Below are 25,617 nucleotides of genomic sequence, written 5' to 3'. Positions count from 1 at the left end.
ATATTATCACACGTATCCTTTGCCATTAAAATAAGATTATGTTGCTCTGCTAAAGAGTCCAAAGACCACAGAAAACTACACCCAGTTTGATAACCATATTATGTAACAAGAGAAACAAATCTAAAACATAAGATTAAATCCATTATTGGAGAATAACCAGTGCATCTTCAAAAAAACACTTTGGCAGAGATCTGAAGAAATCATTGTTGAGTTTGTATGAGGTAGGCTACGTGCAAACCACATGAGATATGGTATAAAAGAGATAAAAGATATTTAACAATTGTATTCCAAAACATTTTTAGAGAATAAAACTCTGTTAATTAATCTCCTTTAAAAAACCAACCAATTTAATCTGGTTAATCTTCCTTGGAACATTTAATTGTTTTCTTTTTGTATCACATCAGACATTAACTCTTGGCTCTACTGTCATCATTCCTCCCTTCACTACTACCATTTATCTAATCCTATAATTCTTCTCCTCTTCAACTCACACCTTTATTTTAGCAAAGTCCATTCTATTCACTCATTGATGCAAAGACTCTCTGTTTCATTCCTATACTTAGACATTTGCTAGTCACTCCTCTCACTTAGAATGCCCTTCCCTTCACTCTTATACAATGCTCAGAGATTTCTCCTGGAAACTGTTTTTGACTAGTTAACCTTGAATTTTTAAGAGTAAGATGAACCACTTGGTTCTTATACTCTTGCTTTGACAATTTGTCCCAAATCTGTTCTTCATCGTTACACAGTAGTTGTTCCTGAAAAGTTAAAGATGGTGGGTAAAGAATGAGGACAAGAAATAGGTCACACCCTATAAAGAGAAACAAGCATAAAAAGATTAAATGGCTAACACCCCCTAAAAAGCCTTGGATGGAGTCATGTCCATTTAACATTATAAGCTGATGAATAGATAACCTCTCAATTATGACTATACGAGCTGGGGGCTTTAAGTAACTGAGGGTTGTGTAAATAAAATATATGATGAGTAAAGATTATTTATGTTCCTGATATATCTTTTTAACATATTTTTGTCGGAGTTTTTTCAAAATGAAAGTAATGTTCTACATAGAGAACATTCATGTTCAAACAGTATGCTGTAGGGGTGGACCGGAGCTCAGTACACATTTTTTTTTTTTAAAGATTTATTTACTTGAGAGAGAGATAGAGTAGATGCAGGGGGAGAAGTAGAAAAAGAGGGAGAAAGAATTTCCAGTAGACTCCTGCTAAGTGAGGGCTCGCTCCCACAACCCTGAGACTTGAGCTGAAACCAAGAGTCAGACACTTAACTGACTGGAGCCACCCAGGCACCCCAGTCAGTCCATCTTTTAAATGTTAAGTCAGACTTCAACCAAGAACTACAATACTAGGGAAAGCAACTATCTTAACAGTTTTAACATTTATTAAACATGTTTTATATACTTCTCCTTGCATATTCTAAGCCTGGTAGAAAACAGAAACAAGGGAACCCTGGGTGGCGCAGCGGTTTGGCGCCTGCCTTTGGCCCAGGGCGCGATCCTGAAGACCCGGGATCGAGTCCCACGTCGGGCTCCCGGTGCATGGAGCCTGCTTCTCCCTCTGCCTGTGTCTCTGCCTCTCTCTCTCTCTGTGTGTGTGACTATCATAAATAAATAAAAATTGAAATAAATAAGTAAATAAATGAATAAAGTAGCTTCTTTAAAAAAAAAAAGAAAACAGAAACAATGTAAAATAATATGCGGTCTCTTTGGTACACACACACCAAAAATATATACAGATCTGAATGTTATATAATAAAACATGACAGTTTATCATTAGGTCCCACACAAACTAGGATTATTACATAAATAAGTGTCATGGCAGTTCAGAGAGAAAGTTTAAGAAGGAAAGGACACTAAAGCAAAACCTTAAAAGATGGATAGATACTAAATGACAAATTAGTAACGAAGGACCTTCACTTTATGGGAATGTTGGGGAAAGTCTAGAATGAACAAAATTTTCATCTAAGAAAATGAGATGAGTTTGGAAAAGAAGATTGAGGTCTCTACCATAGAATACCCTAAATATCAGGCTAGAGTTTGGACTTGACCTTGCCTGAAGGTAAGAGCCATTGAAGATGAAGATATATCGGTAACATTACTGCCAAACAAAGACTTCACAACAAACCATTTCTCTAGGTTAGTCTATTAACTCAAAAATTTTCCTGAAAACATAGCTCTTCTCTAAGTTTTCTCATGCAGCTTTTAACAAGGCTCACTCTACTAAAAGTGGCCCTAGGAGTGAATGCATATTTTAAATGCAAACAGTATGGCTCTTTTTTAAACAGCAAATCAGAAATAACTGAATCTTTTTCATACATCTGGGAATTAAACAGTATTATAATTTTGTGCTTTCAAGAAACACCTCAAAGTCCAATAGATTTGTCAATTCTAATCTCCTGAGAAACTTTACTCTGTACATTCAAAAACATTTTAAAATTAACTTTAGATTATGTATCGGTGACTTATGAGAATTAATTTTTATAAGTTCCGGAATGAAAAATGAATACACAGTAATTTTGAGTCTAAAACACATGGGAAAATTAGTTCAGAAAGCCTAATAAAAAAATGTAAAGGACATAAGGACACTATTACAAGATTTACTTTAAGAAAATTTACTTTTATTTTCATATCAAATAAATGTATAAATACCTTTATTCACCTGCTAAATAAGCTTAGAATTTCTCAGTCTTTACAGCTCATGTTATCTCAGAGATGAAAGAAAATACTATATTTGAAAAAGACATTAACTGGATATTCATAGGCTAAATTGGAACAAAAATGCACTAGAGCCTTGCTAAATCATGAGTCTGTGAGATAGAACCATAGTCCACGTTAAGCAATTAATAAGATTTTTACCACACATAACAAGACTCTATGTCATACTAAAGAGTAATAGGCTAATAGATCTACTTTATCATTAGTGCCACTCAAAAGTAAAAACTTTGCATTTCACAGTACCTTTCATTCCTGAAACCACTTCCACATGCATTATTTAATTTGGTCCTCACGAGTATCCTGTGAATTAGAGAAAGAAAGTAATATTTTCCCTTTCTTGCAAATGATGAAACTGAATTCTTGAGGAGCAAATCTGGAGCTAGAATCTATGTGTTCTAATTCAACAATATCACCATTTCACCACCCTGCCTCTACACATTTGTGGCTGAGAGGCACTTCATCTGAGTGCAAGGCTGCCAAGATTTTGGAACTAGATGGCCTGGGTGCTCACATACTGGCCCTTTGATGACCTGGGCATCAGGTGCCACCTATGCCATAATCCACTATAGACCCAGGTCATAAATAAATTACTAAACAGAAGAAATAAAAGTCAATCAAATAAGTCTTCACAAAACAACTTAGTTATTTCATATAAATCTCCAATACATTTTTTAAAAATGATACCACATCTTTTCCTTTTCTAAGCCACCACACAAGACAGATGAGACTAGTTAAGTCTACTTTAAGTTCTTTTTATTCTATTCATCAGTCACTGTATCAACCTACTGTAATCATATACCAGAGACGGTTGTGCTCTACAAATTTACAGACCATACCATCTATTCAAAGGACTGAGACCATGAGAAGAGAACAAAGTATGATATGCCAAGCTTTTGGTTTTTCTTATAAATACTGTGAGAAACAAAATTTACTACCCCCACAAGCACCAAGCTAATGTGAATTAAATACTTATATATAAAAATATATACAGTAAAATAAAATGCAATCTCAAATGTACATGCAGGGATATCTCTACCAGCTTTTGGAATGGACTTCTATAGAACACATTTCTTCATGAAAATAGGCTTTACTTATATTTTAACATTTAAGACATTAAATATGTAATAGTTTTCCCAGTGGCATATGGTTTGAATTGATATTGGTAAATAATTATACATAAAACTACACTGAATTAAATGTTAGTAAAAATGACAAAACAAAACACAGGCAATATAAGCCATTGCACAGGTGTATGCCATATTACCAGTTGAAAAAAAATCTTGCAATTACAGGCCTACACTATTTATTTCACTTGTGTGTAATTACATTTTATACATGTTTGTTTAGTAATATCAATCCAAGACATCATTTTGAGAATATAATTAACTGGATGGTAGAACAGAATGTGCGTGTGTTTTACTATTTTTGTGTTTCTGTATTTCAAACAAGTTGGTCTTTGTTAGCTGTGTTTAACTGCCATCTAGAGTTAAAATGAATCCATTTCTTTTCCCTTCTACTACTTTTCAAATTTTTAGGCATATCAGCTAACATGTTTCATCTCTTTCATATCAAACAAATACTCTTCAGATGACAAAACTGTAAAGGACAACTTTATCCAATTTTTCAAAGTACTATTAACATTTCCACCAGGTGCAAATATTTTAGGTTGACTAAAACTCGAGGCTCACATTTAATCTAATTAAAACATTTTTAGTAATTAACCTAATACACATTTGGATATGGGGAAATATGTTAAAAACTTAAATTAATTTGCCATCTATCTCTGTGGCTTCCTACTTGTATTTTTATCAACCCAAGAAAAGCAGACCTATATATAAGGATATTCAGGAATTATTTCATATTGTAAATGCCTAAAAATATGATTATAAAAATCAGCTAAATCCCAAGTGAGTATTTATAAGTTTTTCATATTATTACATTAAAAGTAACATTTATATTCATATTCAAATTTGAGGTAAGAATAAACCATCAATACAATCAACTCAGCTTTCAATTAACATCTGAAAGGCAATACCAAAGGGATACTTAAGAGAAAAAAATCAGGTTTGAAAGTAAGATCTCCTGCTCTAGCAAAAGAAGAAATGTATTCATACGAAATGTTCAAAAGACTAGATAAACATCGCCTCGGGCTGTTCTCATATAAATGAGAATTTAAAAAAAAATTATCTGTCCCAAACACATTAATCCACCACAGACTTTTCCGACAATAGTTTTACATATCATTAGATCCTGAAGCAAAGAAGTTGCAATACGGTAAAACTGCAACTCTTGTTCTTTCTAAGAAAATTGTTAAGTTTTTAAGTGGGTGCATACAGCAAATGATAATGATGAAAAAAAGACAGGCTGGTGCAAAGAGCCTCAATTTTTTTTTAGTAAACACAGTCACAGAGCATCACAAAAGGTGGGAATTGCAGAATTCAATGCTCCGAGTAGCCAAGTATGCATTAGGAACGTTCTAAATTGCTTATTCAATAGTGGACTGCTAAAGTTGTTATAGGATCCTAACAGCAAAAAGCAGGGGGTTACATGGGGAAAGTAAACAAGCCAGGAGTGCTATGAAGGAGAAAACTCCTACTTCAAGAAAAGCCTGAGCTAAAGAGTTATGAAGAGACTAGAGAGTAAATTGAAAGCTGCTGGGAAATCAAGGAGCCAGGATTTAAAAAAAAAAAAGAAAAGAAAAGAAAGAAAAGAAAAGGAAAGGAAAAAAACGCCTTTTAAGTTGTACACAGCTGGGAGGGTGTCAGTTTAAGACAAAAGAATTGTGTGAGCTTTAAATTACTGAAATTTAGGAAGGAGGAAATATACATATTTACTTTGTATACAACATACAAATAATTTGCTAAGAATTATCATGCGTGCTTTCAATTTTAAAATTCTAATGTGTTCTCAAGTGAATTTTAGAACTAGTGAGGTTTTTAATTTGCTCTCCCAAGTAGGAAAAAGCTTATGCAAATTCTCACTGAAAATCTCTAGGAATGAGCATAGTTTTATCATCATAGTCTTGTTCTCTCAGCCAAGAATGTGTACAATGCAGGCACCAGCTGTGATAATGATTTCTCTATTGCAGAGTTTTATCTGATTGGACCTAGATTGATAGCTGATTCATTGACAAAAGATCCTAAAGAAGTAGCTGGTTATGAATTCTCTCTGGTCAAAACCCATTCAGGGCCAATTTAAAGCATTTCAGAGATATTATGAGTATAGAATATTTTTCCATAGTGAACTGGGCAATCTATAACTGTGGAAAAAGATAAAAGTCTAATGACTGTATTTCAAAGTGAAGAAAAGCAATTGGGCCCACTTTGCCAAATTTCATCTGGGATTTCCTGAAACAAAATGGGAAAAAAAAAAAAAAAAACTAACTCCATTTCAGGCATGAGTTCTTCATTTTCTTATTTGTCTACCCAGAGTACACCCAAAGGAGGTCTAAAAAAGAAGGCCTCTGCATAAACCATAACAGAATTTACTGTTAGTAATTTGAACTCTTTGAAACTTTCAAAGATCCTGGTATTCTTTTAATTATTTCTTACTCTTTAAAGCTTGTCCTTTTTCATCCTCAAGCCTTCCTATTCTTTACTTTCCAGTCTCCCCTTCTCCAATACTTCCTTCTCTTTATTATTGTCAAACCTCTGTTTTCTAAGTCTCTGACACCAGAAATGAAATCTTCAAAATTGAGGGAAATAAGGGGAAAAACATTCTTCTCAATGCTTTCTCTCCACTGGACCTCCTCACCCCAGATGTATTCTCTTGCACATACTTCTGTACATATCTCCTTCACTCAAAAGGTTTCATGCCCCATCTTGCCACCTGTACACCAAATTACAAAAACAGACCTCCAAATTCCAACCAATTTTCAAAATTCACCTCAGTCCTCCAAAATGTACCTACACTATTCCAGCTCTTAGTGCTCTCTCCTTTCTTCTCTATCACCCTCATAATCTGCAGGACACTTTTTAGTTACATATGCTCAATATACCGTATGCAACTACTTATAATACTAACATCAAACAAGCAAGGGCTCATTTACTTACAGTGTGATCATAAGTCATGTCTCTAAGCCTCAGTGTTCTCAGCTATAAAAATGGGGATAGTAAGTTAACAAGCAACCCTGTCTTGCTCACAGGGTTGTTTATGAGGATTAGATGAATAAATCATACACAGTGCCTAGTACAAAATGAGCATTGGAATATTAATCATTTTTATGTTGCCAGCCAAAATCCCCTAGCTTTTTAATGTATACCTTAAGAGCCCTCTAGGCTCTTGAGGGCAGGGACTACATCTTAGAAATATTTAATAATTATATCCTTAAAATTTATGACTAAAGAGCACAAGGCTTTCTAAATAATGAGGCTAAAGGGACAATTTTAGCATGCTAGTGGACAAAACTATACCGGATTAGGAAATACTTAACTTTACTATACGTTTATAGAATGCCCCATTATGAGCCAGGCATTAGTAGGTTCTAATAATCTGCATGGTAGATCGCGAATATCTCACTCCAGGAAGTAACCAAACCTACCTAAGAAATACGGAAGCTGTTCATTGATAGCGCAATTGTCAGAGACAGGGCTTCTCCAGTCAAGTGTCTCACAGAAAAGATCAACTCGGGGCCGTCATGAAGAGAGGAGCTCTCAGAGCAGATCTTTAAGTAGAAAGTACTTTGTTTAGATCCTATAAAATGTATTATCAGAGTCTATCTAGATAACCTCTAAGTGTCTGTGAGGTATTCCTGATTACTGTTCTCCTAAAAATTTCAAGAAAATTCTAAGGTATTCCTTGATTCACTCCTAGGGCAGACAATGAGCTAAAGAAACTAGATTCAAAGTTAAAAGAGCTTGTCCCAGTTGTGTCCCCATGCAAACTTACATAAAGCAGGGAGGGGAACAAGGTTTGTTTTAAACAACATACGAATGCTTTCACGTGCAGCCTCTCAGTATTCTATTCCATGCAACCCATTACCAATTTAAGAAACATCTGGGCAGCCCAGGTGGCTCAGCAGTTTATTGCCGCCTTCAGCCCAGAGCGTGATCCTGGAGACCCGGGATCGAGTCCCATGTCAGGCTCCCTGCATGGAGCCTGCTTCTCCCTCTGCCTGTGTCCCTGCCTCTCTCTGTCTCTCATTAATAAATAAAATCTTAAAAAAAAGAAAAATCTTTATTTGTAAATTTACATAAGAGGTAAGAATGCCTTGTAACCATGCAGAAGCTCTACTTCATTCCGAGAACACAAGGCCATTCAAAGGTCTGTATTTCATCTTTACTAAGTACCTCTGTGGAACAGCTAAATCAAAAGTCCTATTAACTGAAGACGGACCTCTCTTAAAAGTACGATGGGGGATCCCTAGGTGGCGCAGCGGTTTAGCGCCTGCCTTTGGCCCAGGGCGCGATCCTGGAGACCCGGGATCGAATCCCACATCGGGCTCCCGGTGCATGGAGCCTGCTCCTCCCTCTGCCTGTGTCTCTGCCTCCCTCCCTCCCTCTCTCTCTCTCTCTCTCTCTCTCTCTCTCTCTCTCTCTGTGACTATCATAAATAAATAAAAAGTTTAAAAAAAAAAAAGTACGATGGAATTTCAACCTGGGATTATTTCAAGGCCATTTCAGTTGCTGAGGATACAGTAAGTAGCAAATAATCAAAAATGCTTGTTCTTCGGATGTTCGAATTCTAGTAGGGGTGCACTGATACACACACGAATGAGTGATGGAGAAACCTGTGGAACAGAGTGTTCTGGAGAAAACTCAAGCAGGAGAGGGAGGACTGGAGGCCCAAGGAAAGCTTCTTTGAGGAAGTAGCATTGAAAGATCGAAGCACTTGGTCTTAGGTGGGTTTCTGGGCAATGGGGTTTCCAAGCAAAGAAACCGTGAAGTGCCATGGAGTCCCGAAACAAGAGGGGAGTTTCCTATAGATATTCTGGGAGTTTAAAAAAATAAAATATAAAATAAAATATATAAATAAAATAAAATAATAAAAATAAAATAATAAAATTAATAAAATAAAATAATAAAATTAATAAAATAAATAATAAATAAAATAAAATAAAATAAAATAAAATAAAATAAAATAAAATAAAATAAAATAGAGCAGGGATCCCTGGGTGGCTCAGCGGTTTGGCACCTGCCTTCAGCCCAGGGCCTGATCCTGGAGGCCCAGGATCGAGTCCCACGTCGGGCTCCCTGCATGGAGCCTGCTTCTCCCTCTGCCTGTGTCTCTGCCTCTCTCTCTCATGAATAAATAAATAAAATCTTAAAAAAAAAAAAAAAAGACACTTGGACTGAAGTCCCTAGCCCTCCGCCGTTTACCAACCCAGTAACCCATAGGAAGAAAACAGCTTGACCTCTCTTGGACCTGTCTTTAACCTCTGAAAATAAGGAGAGTACTTTGCATCTCACCAAGTTATGTCAAAGACGGGGGTGGGGGGAGGTGGGGGGAGGTTTAAGAACGCACTTTGCAGCACGAAGGAATTATTCCCAAGCATGTGACCCCGAGGGCTGCAGCAAATTTCCAAAAGGCTCTACCGAGTTCAAGCTCCGACCTAAGTAAAGGGTCAACCTGGTTTGGTTCCTCCGTCGAAGGAGGAGGATGTTGCCAGGTGTCACCAGGTGTCGCCAGGTGTCGCCAGGTGTTGCCGGGAAGGGCTGAAATAGATCATCCACCCGCACGCAAACCTCTCAAAACGCCCACCGTCGTATGATCATATGGACATCCTGTGTCCCCAGGACGGTGCGGGCTGGGGGCTCGGCCCCTGTGCTCTCCGCCGGGCCACGTGGGTGAAGCATCTTGAAGATCCAGAGAGCTTTTACCCACTGTGCAGACAATTCAAACACTCTGACGGACTTTTTTCCCCCTCCAAGTCCATGATCTGTGTGTCATTCTAGCTTCCCTGTCTGAAGCATGCTCCGCCTCATTTTAAGACTCGGAATCACCGCCCGACGCTGCGGAAGCACCGCCGCGGAGACCCCTCCGCCGCGCGCCGCACACTTGGGCTTTCGCGCCAGAGGCCCGCCTTTTATAGCGACGTGATTACGTCACCTCGTCGCGCGTGCGCAGAGGCGGCCGCGTGGCCACGCCCGGGCCTGTGCGGGGGCGGCGGGGGGGGTGGTCCCAGCGTCCGCGCAGTAGCCGGCGGCCTCACCGGGAAGGTGTGAGCGCGGCTGGGTGAGTCATCAAGTCCCCCCCGCGCGGCCCCCGAGGCGGGCGAGTGCGCTGAGTGTGGGAGGGCGGCGCAGGGGCTCGCGGAGCCGCTGGGGTGGGGGATGGGGGCGGATGTTGCAGGGGACGAGCAGGGGTAACGGGGGAAGGTCGCGAGTTCTCGGGGGGGGGGGGGGTTAAGCAGGGAGTTGGGGCGCGGCGCTTGCAGGGTTGAGGACTCGGAGACCGTGCGGACCCCCGGTTCCAGAGGCCATCTGAGGTGATCTTAGGGGCTTGTCTGCAGTGCAAGGGGATGGCGGGCGCTGCGGGAAAGAAGTTACGGCGGGGCGGACTAACTTTCCGGGATTTCCTTGACGCTGCTTTGCAAAGGGGGAGGAAGGCGGCGACGGTGAGGTCAGCAGTGAGGTTAGGGGACGAGGGTCTGTAACCAAGGAGCCTCCCCGGGCGAGCCGGGCCGCGGTCGCTGTCCGCGGTGCTGAACCGGCCCTGCAGCAGGAACCCCGCTGAGGGCAGGGCAGTGATTCCCCTGCCCTGGGCTGGGCGCAGTGCCCTGCACCTCCATGCACGCGCTCCGAAGGAAGAGCTCAGTCTATCAGCGCTGGACACTCAGAGATTAATGCATGGGATTTGGGAAAGCCAATGCTTTGCTCCGGGAAAATGATTTCATTCCTTTTTTTCCCTGTCTTTCTTTCTCCCTTAGGACAGTCACCTTCAGCTTTTGCACACACACCGCCCAATGATTTGCCTCCAGGCCCTGAGCCTTCAGAGCACTTCACTTGATCTTTATCTGTATGGGTCCAGGCTCTTCAGTCAAGGTGAGCTTGCTCATGTGTGTTAAAATGGACTTCCCTAAACTCCCCAGATGGGAGTCCTGAGCACCCAGGGTAAGGTGAACACAGCAGTTGGGCTCTTCCCCCCGCAGTTATACATGAAAAAATACTTTCTTATTTGGAAAAGCGATGGTAGAACTGGGCAGTCTTCCAATAAAGGAAAGACCATGAGTTTCCAGTTGGTTCTCATACTTGTTTGCCTTTCTATGTGTGTGTGCACACGCATGAGGGATGGTGTTCCTGTGTTGAATTTTACAGAGTGGATTTTTTTCCCTTTCTGTTGATTCAATAAAATGTTTACTAGTCTTAGTACCAGCTGCTTGTTTGTTTTCAGTTCCGATTAAGGTTAAAGTGTGAGGAAGTAAGAGGAGGAAATGTGAAATATGTTGAGTTTACCTGATTCGTGGTGTTTTTGGATGCATCTGGCATATGAAAAACCGTGCATCGTAAATAAAAACGGTTTTGAATGCATTCGTTCAGTTTATACATTATTACATCTTATATTATTATTATATTAATGTATTATATACATTATTATATTTCTATTTTACTCTTCTTGGGAGAACCAGTCGGTGGCGATTGTAAAACAGTCCACTCTTGTAACGCTGAGGACATTACAGTAACTTTAAATGTTTTTGTTATTTAGCAGAAAGCTTATAAGGCAGCTCTGACTAAAGATGACTTCCTTGTTGGCTCAAGAAATTCGCCTTTCTAAAAGGCACAAAGAAATGTAAGTTGTTTTTTTTAAAGGCTTATCTAAACAAATAAATTGTACCGGCTTTATTAATGAAATATTGTGTGCACAGAAGACTTAAAAATATGAAAGTGTGTTATTTAAATTTTCTAACACTTGAAGGATTTTGGTGTTAGGGAATTTCACGGTCTCTTAAGAATAACAAAGATTTAAAGGTATAGTTGTGTTCTCTTCTTACAATTCTATTATCTAGATAAATTCACCCTTCTTACCTTTGTAGGTTCCTCACTGTTACTTAATGGACTTCTCTACACCTCTTAACCAAGACAGGCTTTATGAGTATGTGACCTGGGTACTCACAGTCCCTGCACTTGGTTTAATGCTCTAATGTTGCTGTCTTGCAATTCCTAATAGTTTTTTTTTAAAGGAGCCCCACATTTTCACTTTGCATTAGGCCTTTCAAATTATATAACCGGTTCTGCAAGTATACTTCTCCACCTCTTTCTGTGGGCTCTCCTATTTTCCTTTTCTTTGATTAATTATGAGGACTTCTTTCTTGGCTTTCTAAGATCTTTTCCTTATAAAAATGTTCAAATTACTCAATTTTAATTCTACCCTCAAGAACAGCTGTATGAAACATAGCATTTCTAAGGATCTCCACAACTACTTGGAAAATGATTAGACTGTTGCATATAAATATAAATATATATATATATATATAAAGTATTTTTTATCATCTGACATTTTTGTTAATCATTTTAGAGGACCAAAAAACTTGTAAAATGAGCATTTGACCAATGAAAAAAATTTTAAAGTATATTGTATACAACAAAGTAGTTTGATAATTAACTTACAACTTTTTACATCTTTCTTCAATTACTGTTTCACCTTGTTGTGAGTATGCATACATACACACAGCCTCTCACTCATATATGGAACCATCATCTTTCTCTTGGAAAAAGAGGAAAAAAATATTTTTATTGCTTCTTCAAACATATGGAAGTTTAGCGCAATTCTAAATGTGTAACATGAGATTCAGGGGTATTGAAGTGTTAAGCAGAAGGTTTCGTATAGCAAGTTATATCAATGTATGTGTGTGGGGAGGTATATATAAGTATGTGTACAAAGGGATATGTATTACAGTTTGCATTTTCACCAAAATTAAAACATGTTTTTAACACTCTAAAATAATTGCAAAGACCATAGAGGCTAAAAAACCAGAAGCATATACTTATGATAGAAATGTTAATGAAAATAAAAATAATTTTACCCATACTTAAGACTTACTGAACTACCTAAGTTTTCAACTGTCTTATTAATTGACATAATAATTGATTTTCAAGATAGCTTGAACTTGAAATGAGGTACAATTAAGAAATAAATTTTTTATGTTAGTCAAGCAAAAAAGTACCCTTTAAAAAAACTTTATATAATTTTCATTTTTTCTAGAATATCACAAAGATTAATGTTACTTCAACAAATGGAGGATAAATTTATAGATAAAAACAAGGAAAAGGCATCTCAAATGAAAGCAGCTGAGACTGCTTTTAAAAGGAACCTTAGTCTTTTAATGGTAAGTTTCCATGACTTGAGTATAGATTTTTTCCCCCACCTTTGCAAAAAAAGAATTTAAGGGAATTTCATAATTTTGATATATATAATTTGTTTTGAGTAATAAATGCAATTAATGAAGTACCATCTAGTTTTTAAATCCATGTAAGTTGGATAATATGCATGTGCATTCTTTTTTAAATGAAAAAAAATGAAAGTTTGCTTAAGCTAAGTGTTTTTAATCAACCAGAGAAGTCAGTGACCATAGAAGGAATTTAAAGGTCACCTTTGTGCAAGAAGTAATAGATACAAGATGTAGCTTTCCATTTTCCATCTTCTTTTATTTATAGGGAGATCCTAAAAACCCATGAAGTACCTATAATGTTTTTAGATCCAACTCAAAACTATTTAACATCATAAAAACAAGAACAATTTGATTTTGCCCTACTGGGGCCACAGTCAACACGTAGAATTCATATCTAAGATAACAGATTTCCCAGATCTCTCTTGATAGTGATGGAGGAGGTGGTCAAAGTATGTGATTGCGCAGGGCCCCACCATTTGGCCAATGTGCCCATTTGGAGTAAAATCATATGTGTAACATTTTTGGCTGCTTGCTATACTTTGCTTCCAGAATTGTATGGCTTCATCCATAATTAAAACCCTAAAGTTTGCTTCCATTCAAGCTTCCAAGAGATCCTATGACTAAAACATTTGGTAGTAAGGCTATATTATTTAAGTTATAAAGCAGTGTTTTCAGTTTTTTATTGTTAAATATTTTCATCGATAGGCATGATATAGTTATCTTCTGTAGTCACTAGAGGATAAAGGAAGAGGAAAATTCAGTTATCTTCTCAGCTTCTGGCAGTTTGATCCACAGTAATTTAAGTCACAGCCATAGTGCTACCAAAGCATTCTATGTTGCCATATGTCTTCCTTGCCCAATGGTGTTTGCAATATTTATTTTTAAATGGAAATATATAGGATAATCTGGAATTTGCTGTGAAAAGTCAGAAAAACTAAATTAGAAGGCTTGAAGGCTTGATCGCTACTTACCTGCAACAAGTGCAGGTACTATTTGGATTTTTCAAGCATCTTCCTTTTAGTGAGCAAGTATTTGGTGAATGCCCGAAGGGTCCTTACTACTGAGCTAGTTCTGAGCAGAAAGTGGAGTTAACGAAATAATTCAGAGTTCTTTACATCAAATAGCTAACACGCTTAACTGATGACATAAGGTTGTTACACATGGAATATGAGATCTTAGGTGATCAAACATTAAATTATGTGAAATCGTTAGCTCTTTAGGAGTAGGTATAAAAAATCATGGAAAACTGTAATATTCTAACAAGTCTGAGAGGGGAAGCTAAGCTGGAGCTGTGTTTGAATAGGCAGAAGGCGAGGTATTCCATTGAATTCTTACAGAAGAACCAAGACCAAAAGAATGAGTGGCCCTCTTCATGTTTATGGGACCCTGAGCTAACTAGCTTGTAAAGTCATGGGAAACAAGGCTGGATATGTTTTGTGAGACCGACTGAAGAAGTTGAGACTTGATCTGTAGGGATAATACAGTACTAAACATGTTTAAGTAAAAGAAAAATAGAGACTTATATAAACAGCATATGGGTATTTAAGAAAGATTCATTTCCTATTTAGATGCTATGTGATTTGCTGAATGGAGAGATTAGATTTAAGGAGAAGAGCTAAGAAATCATTGCCATATCTGGAAGGAAGATAATGAACCTAGTTTCATAGTCATTAGAAACAAGTTTGGTATGGTGTTTTTTTCCCTGATATAAAAGTAATATATTCTCACTGTAAAAAAAACTTGAAAAAGCGAAGAAGATGAAATAGCATACTTTCCATATCATCCCACCCGGCTAGAAATTAATGTTTTTGTAAATTTCCCTTTAGTCTTTTATTAGCAGACATCCCCCCCTACGCAGAGAGCGCGACATGGGGGCTCGATCCCCGGACTACAGGATCGTGACCTGAGCCCAAGGTAGATGCTTAACCAATTGAGCCATCCAGGCACCCCTGACTTTTTTTTAAACATACTTTGAATACTTGTATATGCAATTTTTAAAAATTCTGCCTTCCCTCTTATTATTTTGTTTTAAACTTTGGAAATAATTTTAAGGGCTCTACCATAGAGGTTATTGTCAAAGTGACCTAAATAGGACTTGATCACGGAATTTTCAGTTGAGAGGAACTTTAAAAAGCATATAGATTAGAGTTTAACTTAAGGCTTTAATTTTTTTTAGCATAAAATTTTTTTGCAAAGATTTAAAATAGGTAATAGTGGACCTGCTTTGGCCCAGAGGCCCATCCATTAAGCTCCTCCTTGCCTGCTCTATTGTGGCTTTAAGGAATGGTGAAAACCACTGACCTGCACTTGATTCCCTAATTTAGAGATGAGGAAACCATAAAGTGAGTACTCCTAATACCCCTTGTCAGGAACAGGTTCAGTTACATCAGGATACGTACTTAGGTACAGAGTACACTTTTTAAATGGTTCTGCTGAAATTGGAAATCCCTGTAAAGATACTAGCAAAATAAGAATAAGCTTATTTTTACTATCCATTATTTGACCTTATTTAGATGCTCTGACCAATATAAGAAATGCTAACAGGGGCTAAACTTTAATTTCTGGAAAGGAAGATATAATCCTAACACTTTTAAGTGATAAGGGTATATACTTAGAAAAGCCAAAGCTGTTTAAAACCAGTATATTAATAAAATCTTAAAAAAAAAAAAAAAAGAGCAGCCCAGGTGGCTTAGCGTTTTAGCGCCGCCTTCAGCTCAGGGCCTGATCCTGGGGACCTGGGATCGAGTCCCATATGGGGCTCCCCGCATGGAGCCTGCTTCTCCCTTTGCCTGTGTCTCTGCCTCTCTCTCTATGTCTCTCTTGAACAAATAAAATCTTAAAAAAAAAAACAGTATATTATGAATTGAGTAAAATTAATGGATAAAAGGTAAACATTCAAAAATCAGAATAAAATATATATATTCTCATATGGAAAATATGAGATCATATTCACCTTAGCAATGAAATTATAAAATACTTGGCAATGCTCTTCACAAGGGATATGCATGATTGGTACAAAGGTAATTCTTACACTTCAGTGGAAGATTTAAAATCTAAATGGAGACTTAAGCCTTTATCCTGACAGGGAAACTATTGTTTTTCTGAAATCAGTTCACAGTGTTATTTTATATTTAATAGAACGCCACCAAAATTTGCATCAAACCCAACAAACTTTCTCTAACTGTATTTGGAAAAATAAAAGAATGTTTTAGAAATGAAAATAACAAAAAAGACTAATACCCAAAGTTTCCAGCAGAATAGTAAAAGAATGGACATGAATTTAAGTAGTGAAGAAAATTCACACTGAAGGTTTAGTCAGTAAATATTCACAGAGGACAATGGATTGTTAGTTTCTGTTTCCCTCTTGAGAATAAAATAAAATGTATCTGCATTTTAAAAACAAATGTAATCGGTACAGATTTGGACAAGAAAATAGTGTTTCTATAAATACTTCCATGATGTAAACTGTCATCTCTTCGACCTTCCCTACCCCCTACCCCCACCAACAAAACTTAGTTTAACCCAAAAAGGCAATTTTGTGGTAGTGAACATCATCTTGTGAGGAAGACAGACAAATATTCCAGCGTGAGAAAGAATGGGAGTGTGCTACAGCAGATTAGAGCTACGGCGAGTGCTTCCCTTAAGGTGCGTTCTGGAAGCATTCTTGGGGCAACTGGCAGTTAGAGCCTTCAACAGACTGCCTTCCCTCCCCACTCCCAGAATAGCCAGTGACTTACAGGACCGAGTCCTCCTCACATTTCTCACTTTCTTCAATTCAGTAAAGAGCAAGTTTAATGAATGCTTGAGTGTTCCTTGTACCAGTGACCCCATATCTCCTGCTTTAGTATCTTGTTTTTTCAATCCCAGAAATTGCCCCTTCAGCAGATTAAAAGGTCAAACCCAGCCCAGCCATGGCTGGCTTCACTGTATATATTTATGGGAAGATCTATATTGCTGGGTTGGGAGGGAGGGACATTTCTAGGGAGGGAGAAAAAAAGAAATCTCAGTACAAAGAATTTTTGTGCTCATAGTTTATCTTTCCTAATCATGAGTCAACTCCTTTACAGAGGCTGCTGAATCCTGCCATAAAGTAGCATTTACACTACTATCCATACTGAAAACTTTTTGAATTGTTATAAAATACTTCAAACCTATGTAGAGGAAGGAATAGAAGAATCTATTTCCATGTGCTAATCATCCAGATTCAGTAATTTTCTTTTTTTCAAATTTATCTATTCATATTCATCAGACACACACACACACACACACATACACACACACATACACACACACAGACACGGGCAGACTTCACCTTCACAGGTTGCCCAATGCAGGACTCGATCCCTGGACCCGGGATCACACCATGAGCTGAAAGCAGACAGACACTCGACCACTGAGCCACCCAGGCATCCCAGATCCAGTAATTTCCAAAACAGAGGCAATCTTATTTCATCTACACCCCTCACCTTTACCCTCAGCCCTTCAAATTATTTTGAAGCTAATCTTCAGACATCATGTTGTTTTATCTATAAATATCACATCTGTTTCATCAGTGTTGGTCACTCAAAGATAAAGACTATTTTAAGTACAATCACAACTCCATGATCAATGTAAGAAATTAACAGTAATTCCTCAAATATTCAGTCAGGATTCAGATCTCCCTGAATCCTTCTTTTTTTAAACATTTGTTTGAATCTGGATTCAAATACAATACGGTACGTAATTGATTGATAAGGCTCTCAAATCCCTAAAAGTTCCCTCTGCCTTTTTTTTTTATACCCCTTTTTAATTTATTTGTTGAAGGAATTGGCTCATTTCTCCTATAGTTTCCACCTGTCTGGTTATTCCTATTACATTGCTGAGGTATCATTAGTATGTTCCTCTGTTTCCTGTACTTCCCATGAATTGATAGGACTAAGTTGTATTATACAGCAGAAATATAATGCAAGTAATTTTAAATTTTCTAGTAACAACTTTTTTTTTTTTAAGTTTTTATTTAAGTAATCTCTACACCCAACATTGGGCTGGAACTCATGACCCTGATCAAGCATTCCATGCTCCTTCCTATTGAGCCCCCCACCAGGTACCCCTCTAGTAACCACTTTTAATAAAGTTAAAACACATAGATTAAACAAAGTATTAAAATTAATTTCATACTTTAATTTTATATTTCAAATGTAGTCACTATTGAAAGTTAGTAAATATTTTATGTTCTTTTTTCTTGCCAAGCCTTCAGTGGCAAGAAATACATATACACTTCAAAATTCAGTGTACACTTCAGTGTATATGAAATTCATACACACTTCAAAATTCAGTGTATATTTTCATTTACAGGGCTTCTCAATTCAGACTTGTCACATTTCAAGTGCTCAGCAGCAACATGAGGCTAATGGATTCTGCATTAACAGTGCAGATGTAGAGGCCTGTCAGATTCAAGTTCAGTGTTTGGTCACCTCTCTTTCTGGAATGTTAGCAGTCATTGATGATCATGGCCTAGATATGTTCATTAAGGATTGCAGAAATTGATATTTAAATTCTTCGATTTCTTCTCATTTTATTGCTAATAATTTATAAGAAGATAAACTTCCCCTCACCAACTCTTTGGTTACACTGCAGTACATTTCATATAGGAAAAAAGCATGATGAGTGCTTGATTCTTTCTTTGTACTTGGTTCCCAAAAAAAGGTTGGTTCTCTAGTATCCTCCAAAAGTGACCAGTTAGATGTTGATGTTTTTAAATATTTCTGTGATTTGAAAGGTCTCAATCCACTTCAATTTGTAGTTCCATTGATGCTCAAATTATCCCATTTTTACCAAGTGGGAACCTCCAAGTTAGCTCCTAAATTTCTTTCACATGATCTTAACAGTCTTTGATTGTTTTCTCTCTTTCTGGTATGATATCTTTTAGGCCATCATTTGCTGCTTAGACCTCAATTTGGCCTTTGCTCCAAGTAGCCGTGGATCCTTTTGATAGGAATATATGTTTAGAGCCCTTAATCTGGGCACAAGGAGTGTTTATTACAACTTTTTTAAAGATAAAATTCATCAAGAGCTCATATGAATAATTCCATTTTGATTACATGATTGTAAGACTTTTAACTTAAAATCACCAGTCTTCTACCTCTAACATTTTTCTCGTTAAACAAAAAATTGCACTTCCTAAAAAATTTTCCAATACCAATGTAATTATGCATTTATTTTATCCCATGATATAGACAGCACTACCAGCAACAAGATGATTACGGAGTATGCTTTTAAGTCATACTTTTTACAATTCTTTTTGTCCTTGAGGTATATCTCACTACAGACGCTCAGTCAAAATACTGTGTTCTAAGACCACCTGATGTACTTTTTATTGATGTGGTTATCCCACCAACTAGATTAGATTTGTTTTGTCCTCCATTTTTAGGGATTGCTTTTTCATTTTTTCTATGACTGTGTACATTTTTAAATGGTCTAATGGCAGATTTCTAAGATAAGATATCAAGGTCTGGTCAGGTAAGTCTAGTCTCTCTTCATCTGCTCTTTTTCCTTTTCTTCCTCCACTCCCTTGGGTACCTTTTTTTTTTTTAAGTTTTTAATTTATACTCAGGAAACATTTGACACCTAGTCATTTGTTTATATAATGAATATTTAAGTGTTTAGTATGCACCCTGCACTTTGTTAGATTCTCCGATGCTTAAAGGTTGTATGAGACTCAGTCTGTACCTCTGGCAGCATATAGTCAAACAGAAGGTTCTTAACTGGAAGTAATAGGATAAAACTCACTAAAGAAGGCAAAGATTCTTCAGTCAGGCTAAGGAATTCATACTTTATTCTCTGTGTAGTGGGTATCTGTTTTTTTTTTTAATCTAGGTAAAGATACTTAAAGTAGTAGTTTTAGCAAAACTAATCAATTTTATATGTGGTTAAAGTAAAATGAGATATAGTCCAAGTACATATTTGTTGAACAAGTAAGTGTGATAATAAGGCCACAGCACTGAGAATGGCATGGACAGGCTAGTGGAGACATCCTGATGGAATGATCTATGGACCTGTGAATTTTTAAATGTCAGAGAATAAGAACAGTTGAAGGTAGAAGATACAGCATAGGTGTTTAGGGGAATAGAATTCCTGCTATCGTACATCCAGTAGGAGTAAGTGGAGTATAAGTTTTATTAGGTTGAGAAATAAGGGCTAGGAAGAAAAGATATCTCTCCTTTTTTTTCCCCCAAAGAGACAGTCTTGGAGAGAAAAAAAGTAAAAAGATGAGGACAGATGTCACAAATCTTAAGAAAGCCCACACTTAGGATTAAGAAGAGAAAAGGGAGCCAGCTAAGGAGAAAGTGAAGTAGGAGTCAGAGAGGTAAGCAAAACATCTAAGAAAGTAAAATCTCACTTAAGAAAGAAGTGCTCTGGAAGGGTGATAATCCCTTGTCGACAGGCTACAGAGATGACAGTCAAGTTACTAACCATAGACCTGTTTTACCAGGCTGCAGATCCCTGCTCATATCTACTCTTTCATCACAAGTCTGATCTTCTAGGAGAGAGATTCAGTATCCTTATTTTACGGTGTTTAAGAGAAGTGTTTATCATCTTGTCTACAGGTGCTAGTGGCACCTAGATCTACCCACTAACAATACATTTATAACTGTTCTTATAATGGTGTCAATGAAACTGTGAGTCTATTGTTTGTTTGATTTATAAAAGCAAAAAATAACTTTTCTAGGACCTTGTAAAATCTCAGTGCAATCACAGAAGAGTTAATCTTCGCTATCTGTTGTAGCATTGGCATCAAAAGCTCTTTAGCATGTGTCTTAGCCATAAACTTCTGGTAGGGAATAGACACTGCTAATAGATGGGCTTTTTATCCCTAAATTGGTGGTTTTCCCCTTCAAATCACCTTCTTCGAGACAGCAGGTGCATTAATGGTTGTGCAACTTTGGGGAGTCCCTTTAGGGAATTTCCTGTTTTTCCCTTTTACATTTCACACCCATTCCTTGCTCCCGCCACTGCCATCTGCTCGCTCTTTTCTCCTGTTCAGCATTGGATTCTTCACACCCCACTCCCACGTCCTTTTCCATCTCTCTCCGTCTGTCCAACAGCCCTGTACTTAGATTGCTCCAATGCTTGTACATGGATCAGAGAACTTTCTCTTTTCGATCAACTCACTAAGCTCAAAGGAGAGACAAAATTTACACAGCCTCCAGCCAAGGCCTCTGTGAACTTGACAAACATAAGCAAGCACAAGACAACATAGGTGCCAATTTGGGGCACATTAAACAGAGCTCAGTGTTTCACTAACAACTTGGAGATTCCTTTATTTCTGGGCATGTACTTCATCCACATATCAAGGTTACATCTTTACCAGGGTATGAATTAAGTGTAATTACCCCTGTGTTCCTACAACCGTAAGAGAAAATGTACACACCCACAAGTTAAACTACAAATTAAAGCACAGTGCTTAACTGGCATCGGCTGATTGATGTACGACTCAGCCATAAAGCTGGCCATTGAAAATGCCCCAGAAATCTAGTCCTAAAAACATATAGCAAAAAGGTTCTTGTTGCAAAGTACTGAGGTACCTCATTGACTTTCTTTTAAATATGTGGAGGATTTGCATAAGTATAAAATTAAAAAATAGAATACTGAACAGATGAAATCTGTGACATTAATACACTATTTGCATGATCTGGACTAGAACTCTTTACTTTTAAGGTTAGCACAGTGTGGAGCAGACTGTCTGACTGTTTTTATATCTGAGTATTTGACCGTTTTTTCCATCTGGCTGTTTTTAATGGTTTTAGAGCTAAGCTAGTGTCCTGAGCAATTTTAGAAGAAAGTCCTTTTTGCAAGAATTATTGGCATTTACTATTTTAAATGAAAGGAAGACCTTGAAAGCGCCATGCACCCCACTGCCATTTTTTATTTTAAAATAAGAAATGCTACTTTCTCTATCTGAAACTGGTTAATTAAGTAGTGATCAGTCCTCCTCCTTCCATGCCCTTCCTTCAGTTCAGACTGTATATCTAGAGAAGAGCTGAGAGATTTGGGATATAGCCATTGCTATTACAGGTACCACTTGCGTGTGTTACGTAAATACATTTTGTTTCTAAAATGCTGATACCTATTATAGGACATAGAAGCAGCAGAAAAGTCTCTACAGACCCGGATTCACTCAATTCCATCACCAGAGGTGGTTTCTCTTGAGGTAAGAATCTTAAAGAATTAATGTTTAGGAAGAGACCCCATTCTGTTAGTAGTGAGTTGTAAGTGAATGGTGGTTGTATGTGTGTATTTCTCAGATTTATTTGTTTAGTAAAATAAGATCTGTCTGACTGATCCTTCCATGTCCACAGTGCTGTGCTTTGTACACAGTAGGTAACTGGTAAGTATCTTGATTTTTAAAAATGTATCAAGTGAAAATTTTTTAAAGATCCTATGTCTTTTCATCTAGAACAACTATCTTGTTAAACCATAACAGACAGTATGCACTCAATCTTAAGATGACAGCATGCCTCACCAAAGTGCTTTTCCTGTTGGCTAATGTTAGCACTTTGGTCCCTTCACCAAATTTCAACCAAAGCTATTTAAATGCATATTATCATGCAGCATAGTGTGGCTTTTGTCTGTTTTATTTTGCTCAGTTCAAGAACAGATTGGGAAGACTGTTGGCAAAAATAAACCCTATTTGGTATATGAATATATCTGTGATGAAAGGAAATTTACTCCATATAGAATAGTTTAATTTTATATTCTTAATGACCTTTTTCAAATACAGTTTTGCTTGCTGCCGAAGCAGGGATGTGAATAGACTCAAAATGAAAGGCTGAGAATTTGCCCTTCAATTTTCTGTGTCATCTAGGGTAATAAGAAAAGGCAGCGATCAAGGATAGAAAGAACTGTGGTACAAAGTTGTGCCTTGGGCATGTCTTTTTCTTTGTTGAATTCTCCAATACCTTCCTCTGGCCTCTACAGGCCCCGCACAATAGGGGTTAATCCAGCCGTGAATGGTAGAGAAACTCCCAACCACAGGCCTGGGTTGGTATTTTTCTTAGCTAGTCTTGCACAGCAGGATGACCTCTATTTTAAGTGTGTCAGGCTATTTCTCAGACCACATGCATAGAAGGATAGATATGTAGAACCGCTCACCATTTTCAACTTTCAGAACCCCTGTACCTTGTTAGTGTGCAGAGTGAGTCATTATGTGTTCTTAATGCTATGTAATTCTTTGGCTGAATTTCCCAAAATGAGATCGATAGTGATGAGCCAATATAAAATGCCCTCCTATGATACAGAGCTTTTTGGCAGCTTACTTTTCTTTGGCCCCCTTAGCACAATCACCCAAAAAACCATCAAAGCTTGTAGATATTATATGGTGATTTTGCATGAGCTTCTAGAACTTAGAGATTTGTTGTAAATCAGGCCAACATGATAGGTCTCAATTTCCAAGTTATTGGAATTAAAAATGGTTACATGATAATTGGTATTATTTTCTCAGTATACCAAAAAAAAAAACCAACCTGGGAAGAAACTACAGTTTACCATATCTAGTGTTCTTCTAAAAGATATAGTGAATGTGTATTTTAAGTGTTTGTCCCCATATAATTAAGGAGTCAATTTCCCTGAGTCCTGGACTATAACATACTAGTTATGTTTCAGTTCCTGACCGCATCCCAGGTCAGACCTTTTTATGTCAGTTGTAAAGCAGCTGTTCGTGTTCAATCATTTCATTGTATGGGTAATAATTTAGTATGGGATTTGGAACAGTAAACAAAAACATTTAATGACGGGTGTCCTAGAGGATACCACTGGTATTAATTACAAGGTTGGCCACAAGAGGGCGTGTAAAATCACAATAAAATCCTAAAACCTGTCATTCTGCCAGGCTCTGGTTTTACTGAGAAATTTGAAAATTAACACTAGTAAGTAGCCAGATTTCTTTCTAAAATTAACATAAAATATTCTGTAGAGGAAGTGCATTCTACGTATATGTGTGTGTGTGTGTGTGTACACGCACACACACACTTCAGTGAATAAACATTTAGACTATTATGAAGAGCCAAGTTCAATTGCTTGATATGCTTTTTTACTTTTGGATGTTGTTTTTTTTTTCCAGACTCTTTACTGGGCATCAGTAGAAGAATATATTCCCAAATGGGAACAGTTTCTTTTAGGAAGAGCACCATATCCTATCGGTGTTGAAAATGAAAACGAAGCAGAAAATACCATTCAAAATGAGGCTCAGGGATAACTTCTTCACGTACTCTTTTCAAAAAAAAAAAAAAATCAAAACAAAACCTGTTTCATACAGCTGAATATTAAAGAATATGCAGATCATCTCAGGCACCTTAGGAATTGAACATGTTCATATTGTCCCATTACCTCCTCGATGACATGAAGATAGGAGAATCTGCTGACAAGCAGATTCACTTTGAGACCTGCTACTACTTCAGGGTCGTGAATTTGCCTTCTGCCAAACCCACGGGAGTGTTAACAGTGAATGCTGAAAGGTAAACTGTTTATTAAATAAGTTGCTAAATAAGCATTGTGTCATTTTTATTTTATTTTTAATATTTTTATTTATTTATTCATGAGAGACACAGAGAGAGGCAGAGACACAGGCAGAGGGAGAAGCAGGCTCCATGCAGGGAGCCCGACGTGGGACTCGATCCTCCGACTCCAGGATCAGGCCCTGGGCCGAAGGTGGCGCTAAACTGCTGAGCCACCCGGGCTGCCCCATGTTGTGTCATTTTTTAAAAAGTCATTTACAGTCATTCTCATCTAACCAGTGAATACCAGTTGTTCTGACTTTACATTTTCTAGAATGGTTTTGGTTACTTTATCATGGGGATTGGGTTTAGTACAGAATCAAAGTGGCTGTTGGCCCATTATTATAGATTTTTTAACAGAAAAAATAGAGGCACTTAACTGCTTCGTTGTAGTATTTACTAGACAATGGATTCATAGGATGTTGTCCCTCATAGATAATCAAACCTCTGAAGGTTCTGGAAGAAGGAACTAAACTACAAAGCATTCAGTAAGTAGCCAGTTTCACGGGGAGCTCAGACTTGGTTCTGAAAAAGATCACCTATCAGAGCTAGGAACGCTTATTGGATTTTTGACTTGGTTATTTAAGTACTACCGGCCCTGTGAATGCAAGTGACTCCTCTCATCTTTTCATCTTTAAACTTGCCCTTCCGTCTCCCTTCTGTTTTCATTATTTGTGAAACAACTGTCAGAAAGCTTTGTGGCTCCTCACTCCTCCACTGCTTAAGCATTCAAGAATTTTTTATTTTTTCTGATTACAGAGGCAGCTCCTGCTAGTAAGGGTATCTATGCTCAGTACAATTTAAGAGTTTAAAATTTTCAAACCACTTTGTGTTTTTAAATGAAGACACTAGGACAAGCTTAAAAAAACCCCGCTATATTGAAACGTCCATTGTGCTGATAAGTTCCTTTAAACTACCATCTTGGAAATATCCTGTTGAGTGGGTGTTGGTGTGGGTAACAATAACGTTGTTTTCATAATATGCGCTGGCAGATTAGCACACTTCTCTACAGTGTTAACAGTTGTAA

At 37.5% G+C, this 25,617-nt stretch overlaps 1 protein-coding gene and 1 long non-coding RNA gene across 5 annotated transcripts; one reads left to right on the top strand and one right to left on the bottom strand.

Annotated features, from left to right (window-relative positions):
* Positions 1-1,158: 1,158 nt before the first annotated feature.
* LOC112666103 (uncharacterized) lies at positions 1,159-9,727 on the bottom strand. The gene is made up of 4 exons (XR_003140736.3): positions 9,195-9,727; positions 7,273-7,395; positions 2,976-3,032; positions 1,159-1,615 (listed from the first exon to the last, which is right to left on the bottom strand). It is a non-coding gene; the product is annotated as an uncharacterized LOC112666103 (long non-coding RNA).
* A 49-nt stretch (positions 9,728-9,776) lies between these two features.
* C20H3orf14 (chromosome 20 C3orf14 homolog) lies at positions 9,777-24,583 on the top strand. 4 transcript variants are annotated; one of them, XM_025456415.3, is made up of 6 exons: positions 9,777-9,905; positions 10,600-10,714; positions 11,379-11,459; positions 12,873-12,996; positions 22,175-22,249; positions 24,158-24,583. In XM_025456415.3, exons 3-6 carry the CDS (start codon positions 11,407-11,409, stop codon positions 24,290-24,292), a joined length of 387 nt encoding a protein of 128 aa, XP_025312200.3. In that variant the 5' UTR covers positions 9,777-9,905; positions 10,600-10,714; positions 11,379-11,406; the 3' UTR covers positions 24,293-24,583. The 4 variants fall into 4 exon arrangements, with proteins under 4 accessions (XP_025312200.3, XP_025312199.3, XP_025312202.3 ...); XM_025456414.3 differs by having other exon boundaries at positions 11,376-11,459; XM_025456417.3 differs by lacking the exon at positions 9,777-9,905 and adding an exon at positions 10,019-10,158.
* The last annotated feature ends 1,034 nt before the right edge of the window (positions 24,584-25,617 follow it).

This window comes from Canis lupus, chromosome 20 (assembly GCF_003254725.2).
Source record: "Canis lupus dingo isolate Sandy chromosome 20, ASM325472v2, whole genome shotgun sequence".
NCBI classification, from domain to species: Eukaryota; Metazoa; Chordata; class Mammalia; order Carnivora; family Canidae; genus Canis; species Canis lupus.
The sequence above is the reverse complement of the archived record's forward strand: the minus strand, read 5'-3'. Positions and strand labels throughout refer to the sequence as shown.